At 40.5% G+C, this 21,758-nt stretch overlaps 2 protein-coding genes across 4 annotated transcripts; one reads left to right on the forward strand and one right to left on the reverse strand.

Annotated features, from left to right (window-relative positions):
* Nucleotides 1-1,751: 1,751 nt before the first annotated feature.
* mat2aa (methionine adenosyltransferase 2Aa) lies at nt 1,752-11,171 on the forward strand. 2 transcript variants are annotated; one of them, XM_071530728.1, is made up of 9 exons: nt 1,752-2,003; nt 4,550-4,627; nt 5,439-5,561; nt 6,297-6,409; nt 6,564-6,707; nt 6,812-7,030; nt 7,379-7,561; nt 7,717-7,850; nt 7,943-11,171. In XM_071530728.1, the coding sequence occupies exons 1-9, from the start codon at nt 1,913-1,915 to the stop codon at nt 8,043-8,045; spliced, it is 1,188 nt and encodes a 395-aa protein (XP_071386829.1). In that variant the 5' UTR covers nt 1,752-1,912; the 3' UTR covers nt 8,046-11,171. The 2 variants fall into 2 exon arrangements, with proteins under 2 accessions (XP_071386829.1, XP_071386830.1); XM_071530729.1 differs by lacking the exon at nt 1,752-2,003 and having other exon boundaries at nt 5,441-5,561.
* A 1,584-nt stretch (nt 11,172-12,755) lies between these two features.
* Nucleotides 12,756-18,214, reverse strand: LOC139653774 (prosaposin). Of its 2 annotated transcripts, none has more exons than XM_071530743.1 (10): nt 17,994-18,214; nt 17,754-17,812; nt 16,915-16,989; nt 15,839-15,961; nt 15,551-15,670; nt 15,255-15,338; nt 14,909-15,092; nt 14,363-14,436; nt 14,206-14,263; nt 12,756-14,105 (listed from the first exon to the last, which is right to left on the reverse strand). In XM_071530743.1, the coding sequence occupies exons 1-9, from the start codon at nt 18,061-18,063 to the stop codon at nt 14,207-14,209; spliced, it is 846 nt and encodes a 281-aa protein (XP_071386844.1). In that variant the 5' UTR covers nt 18,064-18,214; the 3' UTR covers nt 12,756-14,105; nt 14,206. The 2 variants fall into 2 exon arrangements, with proteins under 2 accessions (XP_071386844.1, XP_071386846.1); XM_071530745.1 differs by having other exon boundaries at nt 12,758-14,105; nt 15,255-15,335; nt 17,994-18,213.
* Between the last annotated feature and the right edge of the window lie 3,544 nt (nt 18,215-21,758).

Below are 21,758 nucleotides of genomic sequence, written 5' to 3' on the forward strand. Positions count from 1 at the left end.
CTCTTATTCTTAGCAGCTTTTTGAATACAGCCCCTGGTCTATAGAGCTCAGTGAGTTGATGTCTAGACTATTGTGGTTGTTTCGGGTTTTTTGCTTTGGTCTCAAAGCAGTCATTGCTATTTTAATTGTGTGAGAGTGTGAGAACAAAATAAAAACAAACAACCCTCAAAGTATCAGAAAAACATTTCCTGCTTACTGGATGAACACCACTTCACACTGGCAGGGAGAAGTGTATATTTTGTGTGTGTGTGTGTGTGTGTGTGTGTGTGGTCTACATGCTGGGGTGAAAGTGTTGTCAGAGAGAAAAAAAAAAAGTCTTTATAAGCAGTGGATTTGAGACAGGACAGGAGCTGATAGAAAGCAGCTTATCCAGCAAGGAAATCCTTGATATGCTGAGGTGCTGCATACAGACAAATACCATGATATAATCTGCCAATAGTCCAAATAAAAATAAATAAATAAATAAATTAAAAAAAAACAGTCAGTCTACATGTCACACCCATAAATTTTTGTGTGGGTGTGTTGACAAAGTAGATGTTGAGGTTTCTACCTTGGCCCAGATCAGTGCACACAGCTTATAGGGAGTTGTCCTGATGTTGTAATAAAGATAATTACTCTTTGGATTAGCAAGCTGATCTAAAGCCAAAGCTAGACACAAGCGAGACGAGGCGTAAGAAGCTGCACAAACAGAAAGGATATTCTTGTAGAATAAGCACCAGAGTAATAGTTTGTCAGTCTGATATAAGGCATCAAATGTCAAATCTACCACTGTAAACGTGTCTTGTGTTGGTTGATTTAATTCAGGAGTGCTGATAGTGGTCCTAAAACAGTTGTAAACAGTTAACAGTTGTACTGGGCCTCTGTTACCCTGGCTGCCCAAACAGCCTCTCCTTAAAGAGCTTTATAGACCACTTCACTGTTCAGAAAGCACATGTGCAGACCTCCAACAGTTCCTTCATTACAGATCCACTGCAATAACTGGCATGCACAATTTTGTTTACTCCTCATAACAATGTTAATTGGAAACAGGCCTAATTACCTCATAGAAAGTCTGACACACTTATATTACCTGGGTCTGCCTGCTTTTCCTGGTTTGTAAATATGTTAGAGGTATGATTTTATAATGAGGTTTTCAAATGAAGGTACAAAAAAAGTGGTGCCAAGTGTGGAGCAATATGTTAGCTGATGTATGTCTACTAACAAATCAAAGGTAGATGTTCTACCAAAGTGAAATATCACTTTAAAGATCATGGTCCTTCACCAAACAACCAAACAAGGCAATCTCCATACCAATTTAACCAAGTGTTATTAGGCTTTGCAATTTCACTAATTACCTTTCCCTGCTGTTTGGCTCTTCTCTACAACAACATGACATTACTTAGGCGATACTCTGAGATGATATTACAAAGCTGGAACTGGGTGTGCTCAAAGTTTTCGAAAATCAGACTGATATAAGGAGAAAATAAGACATCAAGATTACTTCTGGTGTGCTTGTGTTCGCCAAATAAGTTGCAGTGAAACCCAGTGCAAAGAAAAACAATCCACACCTCTCTTTGTATCAATGAAGTCTGACGTTATGATAAGCATTGCTCGCATATTTACAACGCAGTTGGTCCAGAGACTTGTGTCTTCAGATCCCTCCCCTCTGCGCCATATGGTCTCTCTTCAGCAAGACCATTGGTTGCAGAGAAAACACTTGGCCAAACATCGGCCGTCCCACTCAGTCCGCATTTTACCTGGCGACTTAAAAACCAACCCCGGCGTAGTGGCTTTGGTTATGATCCAGAGGAGCCTTAGAAACACACAGCAACACATCTGGTTAGGCAACTAGATCAACCGGACACACCAAGATCGCATAACTAAACTGCTAGTTTGCTAGCTAGTGTCTTCTCCAGCGGTTTTATTCGTTAAGATGAACGGCCAGTTGAACGGGTTCCATAACTCGCTCATTGATGAAGACTGTTTCCTCTTTACTTCTGAATCTGTCGGAGAGGGACATCCAGGTGAGTTTACTTTGTGCCTGTTTGGCCAGATTGTTTTCCCCGATCATAACAATTAGCTTTACAGCACACGTTAGCCTCGAATACAAGGTCATGGCTTGTTACTCTGCGAGGTTAGCTCACTAGCTAGCTAGTACCAGAGCATCGGCGTGTTGCTGTCTGTCAGCTGGTCTCCGTCCTCCTCACTCCCCTCCTGTTCCTCTGTTAACTCCGCTTAAAGAATAACTTAACGTTAGCTGCTTCACTTCCCTTTGTGATTCATAACTAATTTATATGCTAACATCAACAGACCCTTCAAATCGGTTTTGTGGTCAAACTAGTCTGAGCGGCCGTATGGTATTACGGGCTTGCTAAACGAGTCAGGCCACGCATGGTTGTGCCTGTCAGTCACATAATGTAGCCCAACGGAAAGCTGTTCACTTTTATATTTTAAAACAGAGGAATGTTTCGTCCATGTAAAGCTGATCAACATTACATATCTAGGTAGCTAACAAGATAGTCACAAACACGGCTAACGCATTGATTGTTTTCGTTCTGTTTTTGTTGCCTACACAGACAAGTTGGTGAGCTAGCAAACCGTTAGCGGCGTTGCATCATTACAGTTTGCGTTACTGTAACATGTGCTCGGCAGCTGCAGGAGCGTCTCACTAGGTTTGTTGTTATCTGGTCGCTCGGTTACATCATCTCCAGTAATGTATTGAATGACCCAGTTTCCCGGGAAGACATCAAACTAATGTAACGTCGTCTGTATTACATTAGCCTACTCGGTGGTTTGACAATGAAGCAAAATTGTTGTGGTGAAAATGGAAATGGCATGGAATTTCAAAATAATCTTTTGCCGGTTTGGAAAACTTATGGGAATTTTAAGTGCTAACCACCAGTAAGCTTGGTTGGTAGTTGATGTAGTTGCGATTAATATTCCAGTTTATTGATTGTCCTAATAAGCGACACTGAGCCAAAGTAGAACTGCCATATTCAAAATAAGCTATTTAACAAAAGTTAAATCGGGCTTACAAATTGCACCTCGCCATGTAAAGGTCAATAACGGCATCAAATTTGATTACAGAAAATATTGAGGAACATTGTAGTACAATACAATGCAGTTTTCAGTCTTATTCATCGTAGCGAGTGGGGGCAGCTCCAATGCAACAGATTATAGGCTTACCACCATCCTAAATATAGGTACAGCAGGGGCTGCGTTTCAACTGTGAGTGTAGGTAGTCACATTCAGGACACTTGAATCATTCCGGTCCCTGGTTAGCCTCAAGCCCTAAAATTAAAAACCAGTACAGTTACTGAGTGTTGGCTATTAATGGTATGCTTTAAAGTGTTCATTTACACTTGGCACTTCAGAATATTTTTTATCTCAAGGGTCCAAAACAAGCCCTCTTATGTTTTTTGAAGCCAATGCGTCCAGGGAGAGACAATCCCGCTTTTCCCCCTACTGTCTGGCTGCAGTAGCCTACAAACTGAAACTCCACCCACCTCAACACAAGTCAGTGGGGCCGAGGCCCACTTTCTGTGTAGAAATACAGTCAGTATTTTTCTTTTCTACTAGAAGTTATACTCAGAATAGGTTATTTCATTTTGTTCTAATGTCCCTGCTTATGGTGTGTTTTTTTGTTTTGCATGATTTTTTATTTTTTTATTTTAATAATTATGCCATTAGGAAGATATTGTGAATTTCAGTTCATGCAAGGCGGCATGTCCGCATTGTTGGCATTGAATGCATTGAGCAAGTTAACGCTAACCAACTCTGTGATAAAGAGCCATAAACTAGAGTGAATTCAGTATCAAGGTAGAAATACAGATTTTGGTGCTACTCTGCTTAGGTAACCATCAAAATAAATCATAGCTTGGGCACTAGCAAGCAATGAGAACCAGTTAGAAAAGTTGAGATTTGATTGAAATAAAGTTCTGCATGGTGTCTATATGCCGAATTGAAGAGTGAAGCCCTATGCGTCAGAAAAGGTCTTGTCATATGCTAAGGGCTATGTACCTTTGCAGATAATCAACACATTAAATAGCCAGATTTTTGAATGAAGTTTGGTGTGATGTTCTCTCAACAGAAGATGGAATGGCACTTATATGGGCCTGTCTTGTGGGACCAATTGGGCTGACTTGTCTGCAGTTGTCTGCTTCACCTGTTCGACCCTTTTACTCCACTGCGCAAACTCTGGTTCCATAAATAAAACATTACGGCACCCAGAAACCAAACTTCCTGGGTGTCAAACAGTTCACTCGAAAGTCAGTGGGTGAAGTCGCGGTCACTTTATCCATTATATTCTACAATCTGTGGTTTGTCCATTAGCAACAGTAGAAGGTAACATGGTTTGAGGCGTCTAGTAAGGCCACTGGCACCACTACTCCCGGGGCTGTGAGTGTCACAGTGAAAATGGAATTTTGCCAGTCGAGTATTTTGCAGCTGATGCTCATACTATCTTCCAAGCCCTCTTGACTTGGATTACAAATGTGGAAACGATGCCTTTAACACAGTAGGAGTTCTGAAAAATAAAACATATTAAACTTGCTTTTCTTTTACTCCACAGATAAGATTTGTGACCAGATCAGTGATGCGGTGCTGGATGCCCACCTCAAGCAGGACCCTGATGCCAAAGTAGCATGTGGTACGTATGTGGATTTTTAAGATGAGAAACTACCCTAAGGATTTTTTCAGGCAAATTTCATTTGCCTGTTTTTCTGGCAAGTTTCATTTGCCTGAAATTGGCATTTCAGCAATGTTCAGGATTTTTTCGGCCATACTATTTTCTGCGAGTGTGTGTCATATGAGTCTGGGCAGCGGTGAGCTGGGTTGTGTTAGTTAGTAGAAGAACAGGGAAATCATAGCAACAACGATGGTGGAAAGCAGTAAGAAACTAAAGAACAGCGAAGCTAAACTTGCTGCAGACAAGACCTGTTCGAAAACACGGGTGAACATGGACATTCTTTTTAATTGCAGATTGCCTGTGTTTGCTTTTTGCTTCTTCAACACCTGTTGTGGGCTTTACAGAAGATGGTTACCTCAGCCTCAGGCTAGATGCTGTTTCAAAGTAGATGGCTTACCAAGATGAGTGACAGGTGTTGGGGTGGAGGAAGGTGGGACTAATACACTTCCTGCCTCAAGGCGAAAAATTGCATATTGTAGCTGTAAATGTTTGCAAACTTTATCAATGTCAATCTCTTACAGGCTCAAAATACATTTAAATTCACATGCTGTCAACCTCTGTATCAAAAGCTCAGTTAATCGATTTCAATGTTTAAAAGTCTTCAATCCTATTATTCAAAACATAAAACCTACAATGTGTTGTTTTCAGTGTACCACCCAGTGTGCTCAATCCCCTTTCACCTACTTGTGCTTAATTCTCAGTTTAATTCTACTCCAGCCTTACTCTCATGTAGCTGTAACTCCTGTCACACTGTATGTCTCTGTGTCCTCAGAGACTGTTGCTAAGACGGGGATGATCCTGCTGGCAGGGGAGGTCACCTCCAGGGCCAACGTCGACTACCAGAAGATTGTGAGGGAGACGATCAAGCACATCGGCTATGACGACTCCTCCAAAGGTATGGCAATGACAGTGAGTGGGCGCAAGCTTTGTGCAATGGCGGTGTCAAGTAAAGCTGGTTGTGTATGTGCATCTAAAGCCCCTTTCACAAATGCAGCTTCACCCAGAAATCTTGCGGAAAGTGTCTGTTTCAGGGCGATGTGTGAACGGAAGCCCGAGGCAATGTTGCAGAAATGTTGATTTGGCAATTTCCCCCATCAAGACCTAGGGAAATTCCCAGGATTCTTGTGAAAAAAAGCAAGCGTGGGTTAAGCAAGCACAGTCTTACATAATGCGCTTTCAGGTAGAGCGAGTGAACCAAAACTGGTAAAGTGAGCGATTTTTATATTATTTATTTTTTTCTCCAAAATGTATGGAAATTGGACAGGCTCTGAGAGACAAGGAAACTACTAGCCATCTGAGTGGAGGACAAGATTACTGTGCACATTAATAATACTAGGTGAAACCTGGCACCTGGCCACAGGAGCTGCTCATTTGCCATTTTTCAAAAAGTTATGTTTTCTCTGGTGCACCTTAAATGCAACATCTGGCCTCTCCTGACCTATCCGCGACTGTCGTGTCATGTGTGAACGCATTCTACACAGAAATTTTATAGATCGTGTGAACAGATAGTGCTGCTGGCAAACTTAACACGGCAGTCTTACAGGTTTTACCTGTGCAAGGCTCTAAATTGCCATGGCGAGGTGTGGATTTATAAAAAGATTAACTGAGGCTCAATTCTTCTCATTCACAGGCTTTGACTATAAGACTTGCAATGTGCTGGTGGCTTTGGAGCAGCAGTCCCCTGACATTGCTCAGGGCGTTCACCTGGACCGCAAGGAGGAGGACGTGGGGGCTGGTGACCAGGTCGGAGGGTTCTTAGTCGTGAATATTTTGCATTTGTGTATGGTCCACCGCTGGGTGATGGAGCCAGAAATGTGGTGGTAACGTAGTTTGTGATTTCGTTTGAGCTTTATTCATGACATGGTTTGTGACTGGCCATTTTGCATCTCTGCGACAGGGTCTGATGTTTGGATATGCCACTGATGAGACTGAGGAGTGTATGCCACTCACAATTGTCTTGGCTCACAAGCTCAATGCCAAGATGGCCGAATTGCGGCGTAATGGAACGCTGCCATGGCTCCGACCAGACTCCAAAACTCAGGTTAGGCAGTGAAATGGCACCCGCACCTCACCCCAGTCTGTCTACATTACTTAATGTGACATTATAGTAAATCTCCTCTTCCCTGTTTCTTCTTATTTTTTCAGGTGACTGTTCAGTACAGACAGGATCGCGGCGCCATGCTCCCGTTGCGTGTGCACACCATTGTGGTCTCTGTGCAGCATGATGAGGTTGTTCGTTTGGACGAGATGCGTGACTCTCTGAAGGAACAAGTGGTGAAAGCTGTGGTTCCCAGTGCCTACCTGGATGATGACACCATATACCACCTGCAGCCCAGCGGCCGCTTTGTCATTGGAGGACCGCAGGTGAGACCCGAGCCCCTTGAAAAGGAAAAGATCTGTTCCACTTTAGTTGCCCTGCACACCATGCAGTCGCAACAAGAGGATTTACAGTTTCAACAGGTCACATTTCATAACGGACAAGTCTTGGGGATTTGGATTGGAATTCCAGTGAACACATGTCGTTAAGGGCCTTACCTAAAGATCACTGGACTTAGCACTTGAGAGTTTTGAGTTTTTTGTAACCAAGTTATATTCCCATGAAAAAAGTTCAGGGAGCTGTGGAAAAATGCTTACACTGAACCATGAAAAAGGAACAAAATTCTGCAAAATATATTTGGCTCCTTTGCTTAATATGTCTCTCCCTTCCCACAGGGTGATGCCGGTTTGACGGGTCGTAAGATCATTGTGGATACTTACGGGGGGTGGGGGGCCCATGGTGGGGGAGCGTTTTCTGGGAAGGACTACACAAAGGTAGACCGCTCCGCTGCCTATGCTGCCCGCTGGGTGGCCAAGTCTCTGGTGAAAGCTGGGCTCTGCAAGCGGGTTCTGGTCCAGGTGAGGATTAAAGATCATGTCACAAATTGTGCTGGCTTGGAACTTGGTTATGTTTCCTCTGTTTGGGGCGGGGAGATATAATTGTTGGTGTATTGATTTTTATTTATTTTTCCCTTTTTATTATGTTTGTGGATAAACTTTGAAAATTGTTTTAGGTGTCATATGCCATTGGAGTTGCCCATCCCCTCTCTATCTCCATCTTCCACTATGGGACGTCCCAGAGGAGTGAGAGGGAGCTGCTGGACATTGTGAAGAAGAACTTCGACCTCCGTCCAGGGGTCATCGTCAGGTATCGTGCGGTATCAAATTTCACAGTTTTAGTAACAAACTTGTGTTTCGATTTTCCAATTTTACCACTGAGTCATTGTTTCTCTCCCCCAGGGAGCTTGACCTGAAGAAGCCCATCTACCAGCGCACCGCAGCTTATGGCCACTTTGGCCGTGAGGTCTTTCCATGGGAGGCGCCCAAGAAGCTCAAATACTGAACCCCCCATCTAATCTCCCAGTGGGCCATAGGTGTATTACAGAGAAACCTGCGTGCCCAACCCCCCCCCCCCTCCAACCACCCCACACCGCCACAGCCTCTCCTAAATGGAAAGATGTCCTCCCCTGCCCCTTCCCTACCTGTACTGTACTCATCCTTAAAGAGAAAACAACAGAAACTTAGATGCCAAGATAACGAATGAGATGAAGGAATGGTTCCTTTCTTATGTAATGCATCATAAACCAAAAAGAATGTGCCAGCTTTTACTGATCTTCATTCAGGCGGCTTGTCTCATTTTTCATTAATGTAATTCCAAATTCCTGACAACATTGGTAACTACATGATAATAAGCAATATGTTTGCAGACCATATTTATTACTCAGATTTCCAAAATGACATTGGAGTTAAATGACTATATCTTCATTTTATAACATTTCTATATATTTCCAATACTTTCCAGCTTTAAAATTCAGAATCACTATACAGAAATTGGCTTTAGAAGTCTTCAGTGGTTGGTATTTTCTGTTGCTTTCTCTTTGATGGCTTGCACTCTCCTTTAAATATAAACTGCAGTCTTTCACTACCTGACTTTCTTGTGTTAATGGTGGTTTACCATCACAGAAATGTCAGCTCTATTCTCTCCACAAACCTCACCCTATCTTTCTGTTTTCAGAATTTAATGGCACAAATAGGGTTGAAGATTGCTTTAAGTCGCTGCACATAACAGGATGTAAACCTATTCCCCTTAAAACTTTTTGATTTATATCAGAGTATGATATACGCCAATTGTCCAACTAGGCAAACACTTGACAAGTAAGATACATTTAAGTCGTTTTCTTATCTGTGCCGTCCCTCCAGACCACGGTTTTCTGACGTGTTACAGAGAAGTCAGAAGCTGCTAATGACCTTGTGGTTATGTTGGGCTGCACAATGAAGTGACACCTCCGTTACTGTAGTATTTATTTTGTTGGATAAGACACCGTGTGAATGTTCCAGATGATGTTCAGTTTGTCTTGTTCTACTGACCAAGATAAAGGCAAGGCACTCCCCCTCCTCAGGCGGTAACACTGGGTGTAGCTACAGAGAAACCCGGGCTCTGTTGCCCCTGGGCAGGGGCTGCCTTTATCCCACGAAAACACCTTACTTGAAATTGATGTGTTATGTTCAGCTGTCTTTTGGGACCTTACAAAGTTTGACAAGCAAGGAAGGACGACTGTGAGAAAATGTGAGTCATGAGTCACTTTTTGTGTCTGAAAATCTGTCTTTCCACTCAAGTTGCACATGTATAGGGACCTGACCTCTCCTGTGTATTTGACATGGATAGCTTTTGCAGAAGATACACCAGCTGTGCACCGACTCACATACACCCCATATAAGCGGCGGGCTTGTACGGAATTATCGATCATTTTTATGTTCCTGCCGAGAATGAAGAGCAGAGCTATTGGAGCAACACAAATTGAGAGAATGGGCAGGGAACAGTCAACTTAGTGAGTGTAAATCATGGCTTGCGCTTCCCTGGATTGTTGCATTTGTCTTCTCAGTGGAGTTAGTAGTTTTCTATGGATGATGGCTGTTAGACTCTTAGTCTTGCAGTGCTATAGATAGTTTCCTATGACTGCTGGGTTTGTAGCTTAAGAAGAGGAATATATCTTTTTTTGCTGTAGGGTGATGCTGAGATGTGCTACCAGTGTGTGGTGGCTGCTTTGGTGAGAAATAAGCCTGACAAACTGCTCACCAAAAGAAAGGACATTTACCATTTAGTCTAGCATTAGTGGCAGTGTAAATAATATACACCAGCATACATGAGTTCTTGTCAGAAATCCCTTCTGTCTTCCCTCTCCCGTTGCCATCTGAGGGACTCAGGAGGAGGTTCTCTGTGTTTCTGCCTCCTTAGCCTAATGGTGGCAGCAATATATGTAGATCTGTTGTCCCTCATGTACATGAAGCCTAGAGGCCTCTCCTGGGTCTGTAGCTGTGCGCGCAGAAGCCTCAGTTGGAACATCTAGACAATGTTGCCTATCAGCCTAGCATCTTTGGGCTGATTTGAGCAACCTTTCCACTCCTTCCAAGCTTGTCTGAGTGTCTGGCTGAGCCGTCGGGGCCTGAAGCGTCCGGCCCCAGGCTTGGGCAAACGAGACACGGTGTCTGTCAGCCAATGGGTGTGTAAACAGTGCATATTTTATACAGCTCATTTGCCATGGGCTCTAGTGCCCTGCCGTCATTGTCTATAGTTTACCGGCATGCATGGTTGTCTTGCTTCTGGACCTGCACAGTCTCTTTGCTCAGTGCCTTAGAGTCCTGCATACATGGATTATGTAACTGGGTGGAGAGATGGTCTTGATGCGGTGGAGAAGATTACGAAGTAGCCATTGCTTGCTGCCAGAAGAGACTATCTCTCCAGTTTGAGGTTGCTCTGAGACTCGTTACAGTCAAGGTTTTCTACGCAAGTTTGGCCCTTATATGGACTGTGCACAGCTGGTGTGTCTTAACGAATTGTCCACATCACGTAGCCAGGTGGCGCCAAATCCCCATACAATATTTAACTGAATGGAGAGAAATGTTTTTTTTACTCGGATAACAGTGATAACCCTCCTTTTTATAGTTTGCCTCTCTTGGCATTGCCTTGTGGCTCTTAGAGTGTAATACAGAAAAACTTCAGGTTGCAGCCACAGAGTGGTGCTGAGAGCATCCTAGATGTATTCATGTTTGGGTGATGATCTGGTGACATGACTGGGCCTCCCAAAAGATATTTTTTAAAATAAGTTTGAATCTTCCAGCTTGCCCACAGATGGGGGCAAATGTTTGGCTGGTGTTGTACAGAGAAACCAGCCTGTTTACATGCTCTCTTGTGGGCCTTTGAGGAGTAGTTCAATTTATTTTCTCTATGCTCAATAATTTAGAAAACATGACAAGTGGGTCTGTCAGTCCAGTTACTGAAAGTGTAAAAGTGCCTTTTCTAATTTTCTGCCCTTCCCGTATCCCCTGCCTTCACCTGCCTCCTTCCCTACTTACCTCACCTGTGAACTACAGTAGCTGTATGACTTCCTTCAAACTCCTGAACTCCCCCGGCCACAACTCAGAAGTTGAATTACTGTCCTACATGGTCAGTATTTGAATAAAGATTCTACCCCAAAGTTTTAAATGTGTCCTATTGAATAATTACATCACATGCGTTGTCTATAGATTTGTTCGTCTTTTCTTTTTAAACCCTTCATGATGAAGCGTACACAGTAGTTAAATTGTCATAGAGCTCTTCAACAATGCTTTGTGCTTGGTATTCAAGCCTCATCAAGTTCGGATTTCTTGTTTTTATTTGCCCATACATGTACTTTATGTCAGAGTTAGGGTTGTAGCTGCATAAAGGAGTGTTAGAGCGAAGTAATTCTATTTTTCAGGTCACATTCTGGATTTGACCTGTTTTTTTCCCCCCACATCATGGTATAGGCCTCAATAACTAATTAGTACAACTGTTTAAGTGATCATTTTTATACTTGGGCTCTTGAAACAACCAATGTGGCAATGCACAGATGAAAAAGAATTGCATAGCAGAAATGACCATGAAGCCAGAAGTAGCTGATTTCATCTATAATCTAGAACTCAATACATTGTAGACAGAGGCAGAATTCAAGAAGTCTCTCTCTCTCTGTTTCTGTTTAGCAGGTGGGCTCCTAAGGCCTCCCACTACTCAGGCAAGGTAGCCCATGTTGGCACTATAACGCACATATATTTGTCTGTTGGTTTGTAACTCTCATACCACAAGTTCAATTGATGCCCAATGTCCAATTGATCTAAAACTTTGCCATTGGGACAACCCATGTCAGCCATCTTGATTTTCCATGATTTTGTATTTTATGTAAAACAGTTTTTCCACAAAGCTTTTTCAGTTTTTGTCCTATTTGTGCCAAAATCAGTAGACAGCTTCAGGGGACTGAGATACACAAACTACTATAAACCAGCCCAATCACATGAACCGTTTGGCTGCTATTAACAGATTAATTTGCAAATATTTGTGACCAACAACAAAATTGGCCAGAACTCTATGGCAACTCGGTAGACATGTTAACCTAAGTGGTTTAACCCATATAAAGTTTCATTAAAAACGGTCAAAAGGGGGCGCCACAGTAGTTTCCTCTGAGCTTGTTAAAGCTAGTGCTCTGAAAATCATCATGCATCCAACAGATGCAACTCAACACAAATTAATTGAATATGAGTGTGATTGGTCAAAAGGTGGCGCTATAATTGCCTTTCAAACTCAAAATGGAAAATACAGTAGAAAATCTCAACACTTCGGCTTAGAGACCTGCAATTTTCAGGACATGTCAGCTGAAGTGAGATAAAATAAATCTAAAAGCACTGGTACCAACGCTGATTCTGAAGTCCATTTTTGAAACCGTCATACCTTCATTACTAAACAGACAAAAAAATTGTTATATCTTAAAAATTGAGCGCATGGTAGATCAAAATGTACAGCTGCAATTGACCTGATGATTTCACACTGTCAAATGTTCAATATAGATTGACCAGTCTTCATTAAACTAATCAATAACTGTGTCAATACTCTCAAGATGATGTTTATAAAGCCACGATGAAATTGATTGATGGGGAACCCGATTAGAGTTTTAAGACCTTTCACCCATAGGCTGCAGAATCACAATGTTTCTTCCTTTAATTTTTTTGTTCTCGCGGAAGCTGTCGAGCATGTCTGACTCAACAAGGAAAGCATCTGCCTCTCAAGCATCAGCCCAGCCCGTCTTTTCTGAAGTCATCCATGTTAACCATGTCAACCACGTCAACCATGCCAAGAACAATAGAAGGTTAATCCATTGTGAATGACTAGAAAATTATTTACATCACCCTTCTTTCAAAGGCCAGAATTTCCACACCAAAGTCACGCTTTCAAAAATCTCTTTCCTTATTTTTTTCTGTCCAGTAGCCTATAATGGTTAGACACATTGCGTAACAATAACAATGTCAGTGGTTCAAAACACAGTTAATATGGTTTTTCCTCCCAATTTCATGCATAAGTTAAATGTATTCAGTTTGTCCAACAGCAACTTGTTTGGAATAAAGTAGGTTGTCATGGGAAATCATTTCCTGAATCTGTAATCAGATTGTATGTTATTAGACTTTGGCTACTTGATACATTTTTATTTAAATATTCACAAAATGTATTCTGTGAATTATTTTTCTCTTTTCAAGGTGTGCTCGGACGGCTCAATTTTCTAGTTATTATTATTACTTTATTTTGGTCTTTTAAAATAAAGTATGGCCCATCGTACCTAAGAGACATTTTGTCTCTTTCCAGGCTGACACTGTAAACAAGAATTTGTTCTTAATTGACTTTCCTGGTCAAATAAAGGATAAGTCCTCCACTGACTCAGTACATTTGCCAGACACAAGCTTCTGTCATTTGATACTGTCTCCTACTAGAGATGTACTTGTCATATGACCTCTTCAATAGTTATGAGATTTTGGCGTCAAAATACTCAAGGTGGGTGTGCACGCATGAAGGGTTATGTTACAGCTGATGTCCTTAAATCTGATGATGTCAGGAAACTATTTCTACATGAAATATAAACCTTATTGTGATGCAATTTAATAATTCTGCAATGGCTACACATTTAAGCAAGGAAATGAAATTAGGTTACATAATCACAATAAGTAAAACATTTACATCTGACCAAGAGTACAAAAGAATCATTTAAACACAACTTGTTTTGTCAGAGATATGTTCACCAAGACATTGTTTTAGGCCTACAGGCAAAGATTTCATATATATATATATATTTTTTAGCATTCCTTTTGCAGCTGAATTTAAGATTATATGCTTGCCCATTATATATATTCAAGGTAACTCTTGGTTTTCTTCAGTCTTGGCAGACTGTGTATACAAAAGCAAAATCACAAAAGACAGGTTGATATCAAATCAGCACCAACTCAAGCGTGAAAGAAATGCTATCGGACAGAATGCCGCTGATGTTGAGCAGCTCGAATAATATTTGCAGTCGGATGTTGAAAGTCCTGGGTCATCCCCGGGGGCACTGAGGCTTTCCATTCCCACCTTAAAAAGAGGAGTTTCAGGAAACAAATGATTTTATATACATTTTTATTTATTTCAGTGATTTAATTTGTCACAATCCTATCATACAAATTCCACCTACCTTAAAGTTTCAAAGCAGGCAGCGCCTTCCAGGCAAATCTCTGACAGTAGGACACAGTCTGCATAGAACATAGTCAGCATAGGTAAAAAAATTCCATTGCTACTGAGCTACTTCTTAAAGCTTAACGCAATTTCACAACCAAATTGCTGTTGCTTACCCTGCACCTGAGGGCCGTCTTGAAGTCTCTGCACCTGTAGTTTGTCAAAGTGCAAGGGTCCTGCAGAGCTTTGTCTGAGAAAGAAATAAAGAGAAAGCTGTTTGAATGAAACAGTGCCAATACTATGTGTGGGGTTCCTTTCATGCTTATTTGTAACAGACTCTTAAATGCACCTGATTGAATGTACTTTGTTTTTCATTTTCTTAAAGCCATTTTGATCTAAAGGCTTATGCTTAAATGCTTGAAATTAGTTTTTTTTAAGACATAATATAATATAAATAGTAAAGTTGATATATGAATTTCTTTCCAAAGCCTTTGCCTTTCCATCAAGGCAGCTACTTTAAAGAATCTAAAATACAAGATAGTTTTGATTTGTTTAACACTTTTTTGGCCACTGCATAATTCCATTTGTGGTATTTCATAGTTTTGATGTCTGCACTATTATTCTAAAATGTGGAAAATAGTAAAAATAACGTAAAATGTGGTGTGTTTAAACTTTTGACTGATAGAATCTGAAAGCGGGGGGAAGCAGCCGAGCTGACTCACCCATGATTGCCGCTTCCTGCCCCTTACACATGTGGATGAGGGTACAGATGGTCTTGGGGGTGGCGTAGCTCAGGAGCTGGTCCAGCAGCGTCTTACCAAACTTGTCAATCAGGGTCTCACACTCCTGTCGGTAGGAGGAGGGCAAAATGGCACAGATCTCCTCCAGCAGCCCAATCACAGCACTCTGCAAAACAGCAGGATGTAAAGTGACAGTGAGCGTGCAAGTCTGTGACAAACAGGCAATACCGTCTGGTGGCAATTATGTGTTTGTGTCTGTGTGGGTGTGCAAAGGGACAAAGAGACACTGTTTGTTTGCGTGTGTCTTCATTGTACAAGTATGACTCACTTCTGTCCTCTCTTTTGGGAGCATGCTCTCCAGTGTCTTGATGAGAAATATGCAGAAGGTACATTGTGATGTGGGTTGCACCTGCTTGACAGGGACGAGCAGCAGTGGGAGTCGGGGGCAGAGGCGAAGAGATAGACGTATTGTGAAACAAAATACAGATCAGAGACAGACAACAGCAGAAGATTTTATCTGAATTCAAAACATAGATAAAAAAGCAGGAGAAAGTTGGGGCCATGCCACATATGATATTGTCCTTTTCTGTTTTATTTCTTCTTTACAGCTGCTACTTAACTGACCTCTTGAACTACCATAGCGGCCTTAAGTTGCTCCTGGACGTATCGGATCATCTGTTCCTCCTGCTTGTCAAATGAGTGGGAGCCACAAAGCCCGAGGATGGTGCAGACCTGGCCTGGTTTCTATAGAGAAGGAGATTGAACCAACAGGGCCATTTATCTTTTTTTTATGACAGACTTCTCAGAAGGGTTGTAAACACACAGGAAGTGCAGAGAACAAGGAACACAGATTATTTTACTCCTTATATTGTTTTGGGAATCCCAGCCCAGAAGAAAATCACTCCAACTTACAAGAGCTGAAGTCAGGAAGGTGATGGCCAGCGGAAACATCTTCTCCACCTCGTCTTTGCACATTTTGGCGGTCGGCCCAGGCAGGTGGCTGCACAGACTCTCAAGGCCATCCATCATCTTTCTCTGGAATAGAGGGGTGCAGGTTTTGGGTTTTGTCATCTAGAGCAGGGGTTCTTAAACCTTTTCAGCTTGGGGATCAATTTTAGATATTTAGCGTTAACCTCAGACCGAGGCTCATTAAAGCAGACTAGTTTTCTTGTCATGCTGCAGGCACAACAATTATTCCAGGGAGTTCCAACCAGATACAAATTACTTATCTTTTTATTTGCAGAATAGAGTTTATTTAGGCTGATATAAATCTTCATTACCTAAATTCATAGTACACATTGTCTTTTCATGGGGAAAAAAAGCATAAATTAATGCTTTTGTGAAAGTTTAATTGATATTTGTTTGTGCTGTTGGATATTCTCCTTATGATAATCACCAACTGGAGGTCATAGTTTTCCCGCTTTTGTTATTATACGCTACATCGCTGGTCCCAGTTACCCAGTCTTCACCGAAACAGTCCTCCAGCTGAGTGGTGAAATGAATGATGTATTTTTGAAAGTAACCAATTAAGGTTATAGAAATGGAGAAATTCAAGTATTTTTTTAATATCTCAGGTGTTAACTCAGGCTCAGAGGAAAGAGGATCTTTGAGGCCAGAAACAGCCTGTGAAATTTCATTTCAGCTTTTGTACAAGAGAGAAAGTAGGAAGTGGTTTAGCACACAACCAAAAACAGACATAACCCTCGTGTGTGTGTGTGTGTGTGTGTGTGGGTGTGTGTGGGTGTGTGTGTGCAAGTCTGTGATTACACCCATGCATCTGCATCTCTATAAGCATGTGTTTCAACTGACAGAAGTGCAGCTGAGAATATTTTCAGGAATTGAAAGTGAAGCACAGATCTTAACAAGATCTTCATATAAAGCAGTGTGAATGGTAATCTTGAAGAGCAAATGTGGTCATGCACAAATAATATCAAGAGGCAAACAGTAATTAATGTTTTGTTTGCTGCTCAGTTGACTGTTGTGCTCACCTGGAGGTCTGCATTGGAAAGCAGGTCAGCGAGGAGTTCAAATATTTTGGTGCAGTCCTGGCAGATATCCCCAGTCTGGATAGAAGAGAGAATAAGGTTCAAGCAACATGCTGAAATTAAAATTAATATATTGGCTTAAACTGATTTAAGATAAAAAATTAACACATACATATACCAGATGTCTACTCTAAGCTGATGTTATACACGCATGATGTGCATGTATGTAGGTCACCTGAATCATTTGTGTGGGAAAAAAATTTGTTTAATGTACATCCAGAGTTTATTTCATAATGAATAAACTCTTATTTATGACTGTATCAGTTCTACTAGAGTCAAAACTGAAACATCAGAAAAACAGAAGTGAAATCTTGGGGTAGTTTTTATTTTAAACTTTATTAGGGTGTCACGCGTGGTGAGGTTTCTTCCTGATTTTGAAGAAATTCAAATCAGCCCTCAGTTCCCTCTGTAATTAATATGTTAACACTTTTTTACACCTTTTTCTTTACATTTGTCAGATAGCTTAGACTTAATCTTTAGTTTGCTTTCAGGTGCTAATATTGTTTACAGTTTCTATAGTTGCTTTATATGAATTTGTTTCTTGTAATAACATTTGTTGTTATGGTTTGTCATGATGGCTATCTTGATAATAATCATGATAATAACTGTAACACTATCGTTTCTGTCTTACTGTATACCTCTCTTCTTGAGTTCTTGATGGGTATACAACATACAGTATGTTGCAGTGTAAATATCCATTGTAATCCTTTTTTCTGTTTATGTTTTGTAGGGAAAACACAGTTTGGTTTCAAAAAAAAAATTAAAAAAAATGAATCACTTACTGCACTCAGAGCATCCGGAACCTTTTGCAAACCCTCAACATTAAAAACCGTTGTCGAAGCTGCGGAGGAAAATTAATATGGATAATCATCATTGTAACTTATCCCATTATATGATTATGTCACTGTGCACAAGAGAAAATAGCTGCACAGTAAGTTTCATCCTCTCATTACAGCAAAGTGAATAATAGCAACTAAACGAGCAACATAAAGATGTGTCATTAAACAATTTCCATGTCTTACCTGAGCTCTGGAGACCAATGAAGAGAAGCAATGCAAACTTGAGTGGGTCCATCATCAGCTGTTTTCTCATCAGACCTTTTACTTCTCTGCTCAGGACTGTGGGACAAGCAAAGAGTACAGCATGTATTTGACAGGGACCACCTGCCTCCTATAGCCCACACCAATCAGATTTTAAGAGAAAACCACAGGCTAGTATGATAAGCTATTTGTTTTCAGCATAGCAGAACCATTTCTTTTATCAAATGGATGCTAATATTAGTCATTTATCAGGTTTCGTGTTTAGTTCCTCATTCCTCCAAAGTGTAAAGAATACACATTCCTTTTTGGGTATTTGCTAGACTCAGTTGTGTGTTGAGATGTAGTTCAATATTATAAAATGCAATAAGTGTATATCCTGCACATACACTTTCCTATATTATGGTTCATGTCAACAAAATATAGTTTTACACACTTCGCAAAAAGCTTTGGGGGCTTTGAAGTTTGTCTGTTTACATCTGCAAAACAATGAGTCATATTTTGAGGTTCTTTTTATATGGCAGGGATTGTCCGCTGAGAGCCTTGGTTGCCCAGGATGTCCACATTAAGGACTCATTCCCTTCCCAACTCAATCCATACCTGTAGTATTTTTTTCTGTACAATATCACCCTCTCCACCAACAGCATCCACTGGATTATATCCCAGGACACTGAGTTGGTGTTTCCTCCAGAAGAAACCACACGCCTCCACACCCTCTCTCAACACTATTTAAAACTATTCTCACCTACACTGCCCTACACCTACACAGAGGCTTATAAAACACAGCAGTAGCAACAGAAGAAAGCATTTCAGCCCTCAGCCTATAGACATATGACATCTCTGCAATGTGAATATGGCAATTTACCCAGATCTACATATTGTCTGTCTTGCATTGAATATCCAACCTTCTCAGTTACCACACAATATATGAACCCGAGAATATATATTTGCCATACAATATTCACAGGTCCACCTAAACCTCCAATCGGAATACACAGATACAAAAGCACAAAGTTGGTAGGTCACACAAAGCAATCTAGGTACATGGTCCAAGAACATCTTGTATGTCTGATTTTTTCATACATTGCCAAAAATTCCTAAGTGACACATTGAACCTGTCCCCAGGCGCAAAATAGGCTAGTGGCTGGTATTCAGTGTGTTACGAAGCCAATTTCCCGGTAGATTGATAGCCATATTAAAAAGTTTGGGTTGCCTTCTTATTTAAGAGACATCATTGATTCCTTAATTAAAATCAGTGCTATCAAAGATATTCAGGATAAAGACTTCTTATATACTCTGGATGCTGCAAGCTTGTACACTACCATGCCTCATCATGAGGGATTAGAGGCTTTGTGTTATATTTTTTAACTTTATTCAACAACAAAAAAAAAATGTTCGTTCTACAAAACAGAACACACAAGTGAAAAAATAAGAGATAAAACAAAAAAACACTAGTGGCTTGTGAGGGCGTCTCACCTAAACAAGACAGACAAAAGAAAGCAATAATAAAGCACTTCACATCAATAAAATAAACAAAGTAAAACAAAATCAAATTATAAAATGAATTAAATAAATTAAATTAATCAGTGTGTTGACTACATAATAACTCATTAGTGATGTGTGTGTGTGTGTGTGTGTGTGTGTGTGTGTGTGTGTGTGTGTGTGTGTGTGTGTGTGTGTGTGCGCGCGCGTATATCAGCAAGGAGTGTGAAACAACAGAGAGAGAGAGAGAGAGAGAGAGAGCGAGATAGTAGACAAAAGTGCACAATTCAAGTAACAGTATGGTTCATCAGACAGATCCTAAGCCTATATTTGAAGTTGTTGAGGGAAGTAGAGTGAATTAATTAATTAAAACAATATTGTAGCATGTGTTCCACAATCAACATCTCCTGTACCTAATAGAGAATTGATAGCAAGTAGTTCAAAAATGTGGAATGTGCAAATGATGACCATCTTGTGTTGTAATTACGTCCCATAGAATTTCACAGAAGAACATTTTGTAGGCATGGGAAGCAGGCTGATACATACAATTGTAGATAAAAAATACGCATTAGATTTAAGTCAAAGATGGAAAGGATATTTCATTTACTGAAAAGAGGGGCTGTGTGTTCAGTCTGGTTGCTGAAGGTGGCAAGTAATTTTTTTGCAAGGTACGGATCTTAATAAGGTTAGTAGAATAAGTGGAAGCCCAAGCAATATTACAATATGTGCAATATGGGTTAACCACGCTGTAACAGAGTTAGTAAACCAAACCACTTCTTTTGCTGATAATACCAAGAGATTTTGTAATTTTATTGCAAGGTGAATATGGTTGTTCCAGCTCATGGTTTCGTCAATGAAGACCCCGAGGAATCCTATAGATGAAACCTGGGTGATTGAATTATTTCCAATGAAAAGACTGAATTTACAATATCTTTTGTTTTTTGTTGTGAATATTAGCTTACTTAGAACCATTTTGAACCATTTGGAAATTTATTTTACACCACTGTTTGCGTCAGCTATGAGTGTAGAGAAATTTTTATTTGAAAGAAACAAGTTGGTATTGTCGGCGAAAAGTACAGGGAACATGAATGAGGATGCAGCAGCCAGGTCATTGATATAAATTATATGAGGAATAGAAGGGGCCCTACAACAGACCCATGCAGGACACCACATGTTACTGTGCCCTATCTGAAGTCCATCCATTTATGTTCATACGTTTTTGACGATCATGAATATAATTGCACAGGGATTTGTAAATGGGTCCATTGAATCCATAATGAGATCTTTTAAAGTGTAAAATATTACAATCAACAGTATATAAAGCTTTTTATAAATCTAGAAATATTCCTGAAGCATATTCATTCATTATCAACCAGTTCAAGGACATAAGGTCATATCTGTGGGAATGATTTTTTTCTGAATCCATACTGATGTTCATACAGGATTTGGTTTTGCTCCTGCAGATCCTTCAGCATTCTATTGTTCACTAATCTTTCAAAGATCTTGACATGGAAGGACAGAGATGGGGCGATAATTATTGAATGATCTTGGATCCCCAGATTTAAAGGGGAACTACTTTAGAAATTTTAAGGTCAGTACGGATTATTCCTGTTTCAAGAGACCTGACAAATTTGAGGGTTAGGGGCCTGACAATTGAGGAACTGATTTCTATTACCAAAGATGATCTGACCTCATCATGACCTGGTGCTGCTGAATTCCTCAATTTAGATGTGATGTGACTTCCTTCTCTGTTGGAGAATCAAACTCTGATCAGGATAGCCATCTTTCAGACAGTGAGATGGAGAGCCATCAACATGATTGATCTCTGACAGGACTGAACCAATATTAACAAAATATCTATTAAAAGCGCAAGAGATATAAAATGGATCTGTGTACATTCTACCTTCATCAACAAATTGGAAAGGAACAGCTGAGGAAGCCTTTTTCCTGTTTAAGAGATGATTGATGACTTTGATCCCTTTTCTCTAAAAATCTCAAATCCTCCAGTAATGTAAATGTAAATGTGCCCGAAATCTGAGGGACAGTTTGGTAAGAACAGATTGTCAAGTGGATCATCAATATTTCTTGTCTAGTCTCCCATACAATAACTGTATGAATTGTAATGCTATGATAAAAGTAAATATGTGAAATCAGCGGCAAGACATTTTAAATCTGGAGGACATGAGATTTGTTCCTTAAGGTTTCAAGGTACAGAATTGATGAAGCCTTTGAAACAGGGAGGTGGTCGAGATAGAGTGCTTCTGCAAA

This window comes from Centroberyx affinis, unplaced genomic scaffold, assembly GCF_046629955.1.
Source record: "Centroberyx affinis isolate AG114_WGS23_722 - 3 ecotype Tasmania unplaced genomic scaffold, CSIRO-AGI_Caff_v1 ptg001966l_1, whole genome shotgun sequence".
NCBI classification, from domain to species: Eukaryota; Metazoa; Chordata; class Actinopteri; order Beryciformes; family Berycidae; genus Centroberyx; species Centroberyx affinis.

Bases quoted from the DNA above. Each gene is read 5' to 3' on its own strand.
- mat2aa (XM_071530728.1), top strand. From the start codon at position 1,913: ATGAACGGCCAGTTGAACGGGTTCCATAACTCGCTCATTGATGAAGAC. The intron at 7,031-7,378 runs GTGAGACCCGAG...CCCTTCCCACAG, and splicing joins TTGTCATTGGAGGACCGCAG to GGTGATGCCGGTTTGACGGG. The intron at 7,562-7,716 runs GTGAGGATTAAA...AAATTGTTTTAG, and splicing joins GCAAGCGGGTTCTGGTCCAG to GTGTCATATGCCATTGGAGT.
- LOC139653774 (XM_071530743.1), bottom strand. From the start codon at position 18,063: ATGAGAAAACAGCTGATGATGGACCCACTCAAGTTTGCATTGCTTCTC. The intron at 15,093-15,254 runs GTGAGTCATACT...GCTGTTTTGCAG, and splicing joins TCCCAAAAGAGAGGACAGAA to AGTGCTGTGATTGGGCTGCT. The intron at 14,437-14,908 runs GTGAGTCAGCTC...TTTCTTTCTCAG, and splicing joins GCAGGAAGCGGCAATCATGG to ACAAAGCTCTGCAGGACCCT.